Source organism: Charadrius vociferus, unplaced genomic scaffold (genome assembly GCF_000708025.1).
Source record: "Charadrius vociferus isolate BGI_N301 unplaced genomic scaffold, ASM70802v2 scaffold134, whole genome shotgun sequence".
NCBI lineage: Eukaryota > Metazoa > Chordata > Aves > Charadriiformes > Charadriidae > Charadrius > Charadrius vociferus.
In genome coordinates this window covers 41,938-51,089 of record NW_009648333.1, presented here as the reverse complement: position 1 = coordinate 51,089, position 9,152 = coordinate 41,938, and the positions used below count along the sequence as shown (strand labels likewise).

The window sequence follows — 9,152 nt, the reverse complement described above, 5'->3', positions numbered from 1 at the left end:
GAAACCTTCCTTTCAGCGGGCTTCTAGAGACAGGAACATTTCTGCAACTGCAGGTTGCTTGGATTCACTTTATTTTATCTATGGAGTTGTGTTTGCTAACTTGACACCGGAGTTAAGACCTTGTGATGTGATTTTTAATGCAATAGACACATCCACAGAAAAGCTCAGTCTACCTAAGGCTGAGAGACTGCCAGAGCCACAAATCAGAGTTATCACATGGGTGATTTGGTGTATGTTTTTATCCAAAACAGACACACGATTCAATTTACCATCAGAATTGCTTCTATGTGATGCCATCTTCTCATAAAAATATTGTGGATTAATAATTTTAAATACTGTAGTGTACTGCAGTGGCACTCACTCACAACAATACCGTTTGGAGCTTTGTTAACATAACAATTGCTATTTTCTGAGGTGCAGCAAAAAGAAAAACTACTTAGAGGAAATGTAGGGGAGTGATTGTAGAGGGATAGTCCATATCCCTGAAATGAGGTGCAGTAGGTTTCTACGGTCATCATTTAATGCCATGTCACAGGAGAGTACCGTGTGTGTTCCATCATACTCTTGCACACAAACCAGACACACAGCATCACACAAGGTCTTCATTTAACAAATCCACCAGGGCATTATGCAATAAAACCAAGGACATATACTACACTGTAATACAGAGGACAGATGACATTGGTTTAGATGCACAGTATTATGTATAGACTCGATTCTGGCCAATTTTTCTTCTTGACTGGGGTAAACGATATTGTGACTCAATCTTTCTGTAAAGTAATTATATTGCTTAATTTATTTCTACAGGGTTATTCACTGTTTGGGCAGAGGGGATTTTTGATTCAGGTGACTTTCTAAAACTGTTATATTAACCATATTGCAGAAATCAACACGGTGGGGAGAGTCCATTCATTGCACTGTTGAGCATAAAATGAGAGTGTATCCCTTACAGGGCACATAAATAAAAGTCTCTGGCAAGGACTAGCATTTTGGATATTCAATAACATTTACTACTTTATCAGTATATGCTGGGTTGATTATATGAAGAAACCAACAAAAGCTGTTAGTTTACAAATTCCCTTATTCACAATGGAATACATTAAACACACTGTCTGCAGAAAGGGTTTGCTTAGCATCCCCAGGAGAAAAAAGAAAAGAAGTGTTCACATTCTTTAGGTCTGACCCGTGGCAAGGACATAGAAGGGTTAGATAACATCTGTTACTGACCATACGTAAGCTTTTAATGGTATAAACTCAGAGATTCAGACCAGCTGAATCCAAACTAAAATGCATGTGTGAAAAAAAAAAAAACCAAAAAAAAGAAAGGGTGTGACAGGAGTCGGGGAGTCAGGGACAGAAGACATTCAGACTAGCATGTGGCGTTTTCTGTGAAGAGCAAGATGGTCCGAACGTGAAAAGCTACGGTCACAGTCTGGGCACTGAAAAGGTTTGATTCCTGTATGCTTGCGGAAATGCCGCGTTAGTTCATCAGAACGAGCAAACTTCCAAGTGCATCCCTCCCAAGTGCATTTGTATGGTTTTTCACCTGGAAAAAGAAACACAGAAGTGGGGATTTAAGACACAAACACACCAGTTAAGTATCTGACAGATATTGGTCAAATTTCAGCAGTACTCGAGTGCTTACTCAAAAAGCCTCCAAACACCACTGGGCTGCAGAGTACTCTGTGCTAGAAACTGTGTAGTTGAAGTCAACAGATCAAAAAATTGTTTCCTGCCACAACTTATTTTTTTATTGTCTCTCTGTTCCTCCCTCTGCCATATTAGCACTTGTTTTGTCTCATCAAGCCCAGAAGCATGAAGGTTTAAGCATTTGTTCAAGTATTTTCAAAACCAGGACCTCATAGTCTAGATTAGCTGGGGAAAAGGACCGGTGTTACCATTCAGCACAGCAGGCAGCAATCTTGTTGTGACCGTTTAAAGTTACTGTAGTAAAAATAACTGGCACAACTGTCACAACTAGCTCAACTTAAAATCTCTGTCAACCATTACTTTCTAATTTGTGATCCTCCTCCTCCTTAACACCATTGTGCCACTCAGCAGGTAAAGAGCTGGCTTGAGTAGAGGTGTAAGACAGGCATGAACTGGGCTCCATTTTATCTAAATGCATCCCGTATCTTTGTAAAAATCTTGGATATACATATATACAACCATCAGCATGCCAAGATGAACATTTCTGCGGAGAAGAGATGGGGACATGTTTGCTGGAACACTCGCCCAGAAAAGAGCGCTATCGGAGCAGTGGTTAGCATGTCCACATGAAGCAGATGTGCTTGTATTTGGCACACAGTCCAGACTTTTGCAAACGGGCTACTCCCATGGAAGTCTCAGTCAAATTTAACAGTGATGTAAGAGGTGAGGTCGTGCAATTTGAACTGATTTGGTGTTTACGGGGTGTGCAGAATGAGTAATCTGCAAGCAACTGGACAGAAAATGAGCAAAGTGCCAGCGAATGTAAAGCATAATAGCATATACCATGATCCTGCTTTGGCTTACAGCCTCTTGGTTTTGGTTTTTCCTGCTGCATCCTCTGTCTTTTGCTCAGCCTATAATTATATTCCGAACCACGCCAGATCTAATTTCTGTCATTTCGTTATTCACACCTGTGGTCACCTGGCCATTAGAGCACAAACTAAAAACCTCTGTCTACTGTTTTACCATAGACTTGATGAAAGAAAAGCATAGTAATGCTCAAACCTGTATGGGTTCTTCTGTGAGCTTTCAGATGGGAGCTCTTAGTGTAGACTTTGTTGCAGCCCTCGTAATCACATCGATGTATCCTGCGTTTTCTTTGCGTGTCCGGAGATTCCACAGGTAAAGGTCTCTTTCCTGGCTGAACTATAACTGAAGGGTGATTCCTGCAAAGTGAAATTGAATGTTAAAAATGAGAAACATTTAGCACAGCAAACCTCAGCTAATATGATTCATGACAGAGCCCTTTATTCACTACCACTCTGTCTCTTGGCAGAAAGAACAACATTACATGCATGTCGAAAAATTCAAGAGGGTTTAGCAAATTTCATGTATTCTAGCAGTAATATTTTAAAATGTTTACTCACTTTGTGGCATGATGTAGCCATTTTTACTACCCCCTAGCTTTTTTTTTTTTAACTTACAAAGGAAAAATCCCCATCAAATTCCCGTTTTTCAGTCAAATCCAGATTCCTCAAACTCTGAGTTCACAGTGAACTTTTCTTGCATTTGTTCACAATTTCTCTTCTTCCTTCAAATGTAACTAATTCGCTTGTAATTGGAAACAGCTATTCCATATTATTAAAGAAATGGTATTTTTAGGGTTTCAAAGCAGAACTCAATCTTTATTGTTCCAGCTACTCCTTTAGAGAGTAATTAAGAATTTCCTGTTTGGTGCTGGCAGGAGGGTGCGGCCTCCCTATACCACTGACGTCAATTCCTAAAAGTAGAGTTTAGCCTGTGTGGCACACCCACAGGATGTCTGAAGTTGTCCCTCCACCTTCATAAACATCATTTTTTGCTTTCGAAGCCCGCAGGTACAGTGCAGGTAAGGCATGTACTAACTACACCATGGACTTCTGTGACAAACAAAAACGTAAACATTCACGCATCTGCAAACACACTGAGCTTCTTAAAACATGTGGTTGACTGTGGATATTTAGGTTTGAGTAACACCCCAACTGTAGAACTGGGGACAACCTTGATTCTTTCTTCCATGTCAATGTTAGAAAAGGAATTAAGTATGTTCGTGAAAAAGGTAAGTGGCATTACAAATCTTGCCACCTCACAAAGTTGCATTTTTCAACCAATTAGCAGATCTGCATCAGTGCTTTTAATACATTGTTTAGCTTTTAACTGAAAATTAGCATATATCGTGCAGATATTAGCATTCCTTGTTGCAAAATCAGCTCTTCCATGTGACAGAAAAAAGCTTTCTGGAACTCCCATCTTCTCTCAGTTACCGTATTTCACATTTCTTTACTGATCAAATTACATTTTATAACACCAGGTTACATTAGTTACTTAAACCAAGTTCCTTTCGGGCCTAATTTTCAGAAACACTGGATACCTACTTCTCTCAGCAAAATAAAGGACATGTGCTAATGGCCCTTTGGTTAAAACCAAATAAAAAAGACTTATCAGGCGCAGCAAAAAAAAATCCCGTGCATGGTTTAACATTACTCTCCACAGCAGCAGGATGGGAATTACTGATGTGGGAGAAGTTTACTTCTGCTACTAATTCTTTTATTAGAGTTACAAGCTTGAAATTGGGAGCCAAATTCTTTCTTGGGTGTTCCTGCGACTGTCGAGTGATGTACTCTTGAAGTACACATTAAATCTAGCTAAAAGTATTGTAATGGCCGGAAAACTCAGATGGTGATGTTAGACACAGATGTCCATACTCTCAAAAAAGAAAGGCAGGCTTTTCGCTTCCCATGAAATGCTTTTCTAAAGCAATGCTCAGTTTTAATGCTGTTGCGTACTAGTCTTTTTGGAGAAGCTCTGGTTTAGGACAGCAACAAACTTAGTTTAAATCCCTGTGCATGGAGGCTACTCCTGTGGGCAGGGTAACCTCTGGAAAAAGGGAGAAAAAGGGATATTGACTGTACATCATTTGTGATGGTTTTCCATCTAAGACTGTGTAAATAAAGCACTGAGAATTCGTCTCTCTCTCATTTTCCCTTTAGAGGAAAGGAGGCTGGCAAGACTACAGAATGTTATCAATGATCAGATAGGGTGTGGCAGTTTTAAAAAAAAATGGTTAAGGCGGTGTCAAAAATCAGAGGTAAATACTAAGTAAGTGCTAATAATAAAGGCACAGCCCTAATTCTTTCATTCCCTCTTACACAACCAGATACAAATTCAGGTAAGTCTAACCATTTAAGCATCATTCTTTAATAGGTAAGAGCATCTTCCAAAAATCATGTTACAATTTCAACAGCTTTTTCTCCTTCTTTACTAACAGACCACACTATGTTGACAGCATCAGTTAGACTTTGACACTTGCACTTCAGAAAATACATTAATGAGGCTTCTTGTATTTGGTCAGAGATTATTACCTCAAGTTTGATTTTAGAAATAACTGCACAGTTATGTCAATTATCAGATATGCTAGAAAGTCCAGCAACCCCTACGGAAATGCCACCAACATTATATATATATATATATAAAATGTGTAGAACAAAAAAATTGACACTAAAGCAAAATTAGTCCCTTAGAAGTGAGCCTGAAGATTTCCTACGCCCCTTTAATGTAGCTTATGTGTCTGAACAGTGCACTTTGGGCAGTTGGAACCTATGAAAAATGATAAAAAAGCATTGCCTAATTATAGCTCATCATGAGAAGCAGGCTGATGAAGCTGTGAGACAACAGGAAATTTCATAAAGGTGTAGGTCTCTCATCTTGTAACTCATGTAATTTGTCTATGTATTTTTTTTAAAGGACAAAAAGATAAAAATTACCATTTACAAACTTCTTGTTGAGGATACAGTGGAATGTGGACTTGAAAGGGCTGGCTTTAGGAACGAGCGAGAACCACAGCTCTACAGCACAGCCAGGAAGCAATTTAAGCCATTACAATGTATGGAGAGGGTCCCCATAAACATAATGCTCCGCACATGCAAGCAGAGGAGATGCTTTGGAAACATGGACTATTCAGATGGTTTTTGTAACAACACTACTGACACGTTATACCAAATTTTATATTCTTTGCTCAGCGGATGGATTTCCTGTGGAAACTGGACTAGTTGAGAAATAATTAATGCGTATCACTAATGCAGGTGACAAGTCTGCAGAAGTCTCAGCCCCGGAGAAAGGGTGTGGTATCAGCCAGGAACAGCACTTACTGGTTTGCTCTTGTTAAAGAGGCCTAACAAAGAACAAAAATAAACTGAACCCTTTGGTAGTTCTGACCTAGCAGAAGTGACCTCCAAGTACATACAGACCTGACTCCCTGGTGTGGTAGGCCCATTACGGAAGATAAGTAACCACCTACTAAACATGGATGTTTACTATTTTATTATGTTTATTATAATAAAACATGTGAGGTTATTTTTAAATAAATAGCATACGGTTTACAAAAGCTAGCTGGCAACTCGTTAATTGCAAAGAGCCTGCAGTCTAGAAGCTGCATCTAAGCTGGTTAGAGACTTGGAAATGAGGAGGGGCACCCACAAGACGGCTGCGCAGAATGCAGTTAGCCCTGGAGCCGCGGTGTGCCTTCTAACCTGGGAACGGTCACGAGCAGGAGGAAGAGGCTGCCTTCTGAAGGAAATGCAGAAAACCACCCGTCCCATGCTTTCTCTTGCTGAATCACCCTGCATTCGCCTGCTGGTTTTGGGAGTCTGGCTTGGAGCCCTCCTTTGCCACCCTAAGAGGAGAGGTCCCGTACAACCGCTCTGAGGGCGACGATGAGGAGGAAGAAAGGGCAAAAATGGATTCTGAGGTCACATACCGTGAGCCCAGCTCAGTTCCCAGTGTCAGCTCCTGCCAGAGCCATGCCAGCAGCCTGCGTGCCTGCCCAGAGCACTGCCCGCTGAAAGGATGAGCCAGGCTCCAGGACACTCCATGATTTTGCTAAGTTGACAGAATTTTCCCTAGGAAAACAGGAAATGGAAGGGGGCCCACGGCTTCTCAGGTACCTCCTGACCAATTTTTAGTATTTTCAATTTAAAAGCTGCTGCCTCAGACCTCACTACTTCCTTCTATCCCTTCTGCAAACAGAACCAAATTACATCTGTGATCCAGTTCATGCAGTGGCCCCAGTAACAGTTGTACCAACACAATAGTTGTTATTGGGGTGGAAACAAGTGGCTGGGAGGAGAGCGAGCTTCAGGAACTACTGGAGCTGCCAAAAACCCCACCCACAGAACAATGGCCTCAGGTAAACATGGAATTTCACTGGATGTACACAGAACTTGTAGGTCAGAGGGGATTCTTTCCACCAAGCAGACAAAATTTTTCAGAAGACAAAGAGGTCCTCCAAGAAAAGAAAGTCACAAGAATCGTTTTAAAGAAAGGTATTTTAGGTGACATAAATACAGAGATCGGTATGAAACGTCTTTACAGTATCTTTCCAGTTTGCTATTGGCTTTGCCTAAACAGGTACCATTGGCTTACTGGGAGTCCTACTTTCAGTAAATTGTAGGATTGGGACTAGCATTACTTCAAAAATGCATTATATAAATGGCAGATCTATGTGGTTGCGATGTGTAAATACGTATCAACTCCTATATGGCTAAAGAGGGGAAAAAAAAATGAAGTAACATTTTGTAGTGGCGGGGTAGGGGGGAAGGATGTTTTTTTCTATTTTATCACATGTTCTAAAGCACAGCAACACTCCCTCCCGCTCCTCAAAATTGGTAACTGCTGCAATGAACTTCTTTTCATTCTTCTGCTGATCTTGGGACTACTGTTAGCTACTTACTCTTGCAACATCACTTGCTGGGGAGACAATGAGGTCATCATTGGAGGCGACATTTGTTCAGGATAGAAGTCAGTCTTTGATGGTTCAGTTCCTGGCTCTACTTTGATTGTTTTCTTCAGTGTAGGCTTCTCATAAGACTCAATGACAGGCACTGTATAGGAGAGGGTAGGAGAGGGACATCAAAACCACAGAGTTATAGAAATAAAACTGTGGATGTAAAAATTTATAGTTAAAACAAAAGAAAGCCCCCAGCTCTATTTTTAGTGCAACAATTTATGCTAGAATACAAAATCTTCCCATTTTAGTCTATCTCCTGATGAACTATGATTCAAAACAGTTCTATTCATCTTCATCAGTCCAACATTTTTATCAGTCTGAATGTCAGCAGATAAACAGCTTTATGCAGGTACAAATCAGAATATGACCTTGGTAAGTTTGGTAAAATATTTACACAGTAAATTCTATGCTTGCGTATTTTAGAAGAACAGGAATTATGTTCCATTTCCCAAAATATGAAAAACACACAAAAAAGTGCTTGGGTATACAGTTATTTTCCTGGGATGAGATGCCATAAAAAAGAAACTCTGACACCACCAACCTTGCATGCTGCTTGGAGTTTCCATCTCATCTGCAAGAACTGTGGACACCATGATGGGCTGCTGAAGATGGGGAGCATACATAAAAGGAACCGGCTGGACCACAACAGGCTGTATAACCGGGAGTATTCCAGGGCTTCTCAGTCCATGGCGTGAAAGAGCAGCGGCCATTACAGGTGGGATTGTTATTGGCATGGAAATAGGCTGTACTCCTGGGGGTGATGGTGTAAATTTACTGAGAGGTGAGCTGGGTGAGGACAGAGTCAATCCAGGTGAAGTTCTCCTATGCACAGTCTGAAATTTGAGGGGGGAAGGAGAACTTCCAGTTGAAGGTGGCGAGCTCCGTTTGTTCACCGTAAGGTCTACTGGCTCCATCTGGATTCCATTTGATAGTCCTTCGGGGTTTGAGTAGAATTTATTGTGCAACATACTTGGTGTCGAATAAATGACGCTGTATTTGTTTGGCTTCATTTGGTCCATGTAATTGGACGGGTATGACTGTCAGAAGGAGTGGAAAAAAAAAATAAAGAAAATCAGATAATAAATTAACACACACGGAATGCTGCTTGAAAAGAAAGGCGGCTAATACAACTGAGGCAAAATGAAAAAGTTTCAAGAAAGCACTTTAATGTACTTTCTAAATAAAAGTGAATTAAATAAAGCCTAAGACTTCACACAAAGGAAGTTATTCAAGTTCATTCACAAACTGTTTCAGAAGCAATGTAAAACAGATGATGAAAACACATCCTCAAGACTTAATCAACTCTCTTTCTCCCTTAAAAACTGCTTTTTGTATACTAAGCTGCACATTACTTAACTGACCTGGGAGATACATGGTGCTATGCCCAGCATAAAACTGTAAAATGAGGATCATGAAGCCAAGCAAGAGGGGAGTTGAAACTGGGCTTAGAATTGCAAGTAATGGGCCCAAATCAGCTGCTTAAGTAACTGGAAAACAATCATCACTAAAGAAATAAAATATGTATCTGAACCCTACAAGCAATAAAAAATACACCGCTGAACTGTCTAAGCAATGGGTGAGAAACTCAAGAGTGCAAAAAGTAAATTCAAAACCTTTTTTTTTTTTTTGTGTTAGAAATAAAGCAGTTGACTAGCCAGTCTGATTTTGGAAAACTAGT

General features: G+C 40.3%; 1 protein-coding gene across 1 annotated transcript in view; it reads right to left on the bottom strand.

The window, feature by feature from the left end:
- Positions 1–987: 987 nt before the first annotated feature.
- The window catches only part of KLF3 (Kruppel-like factor 3 (basic)), a 21,352-nt gene continuing 13,187 nt past the window's right edge, over positions 988–9,152 (bottom strand). The window contains exons 3-6 of the mRNA XM_009884934.1: positions 8,016–8,511; positions 7,418–7,568; positions 2,716–2,876; positions 988–1,546 (exon numbers count right to left, since the gene is read on the bottom strand). Of these exons, the coding sequence (XP_009883236.1) occupies positions 1,365–1,546; positions 2,716–2,876; positions 7,418–7,568; positions 8,016–8,511 (990 nt within the window). The 3' untranslated portion in view covers positions 988–1,364. The remainder of the gene's footprint in view (positions 1,547–2,715; positions 2,877–7,417; positions 7,569–8,015; positions 8,512–9,152) is intronic.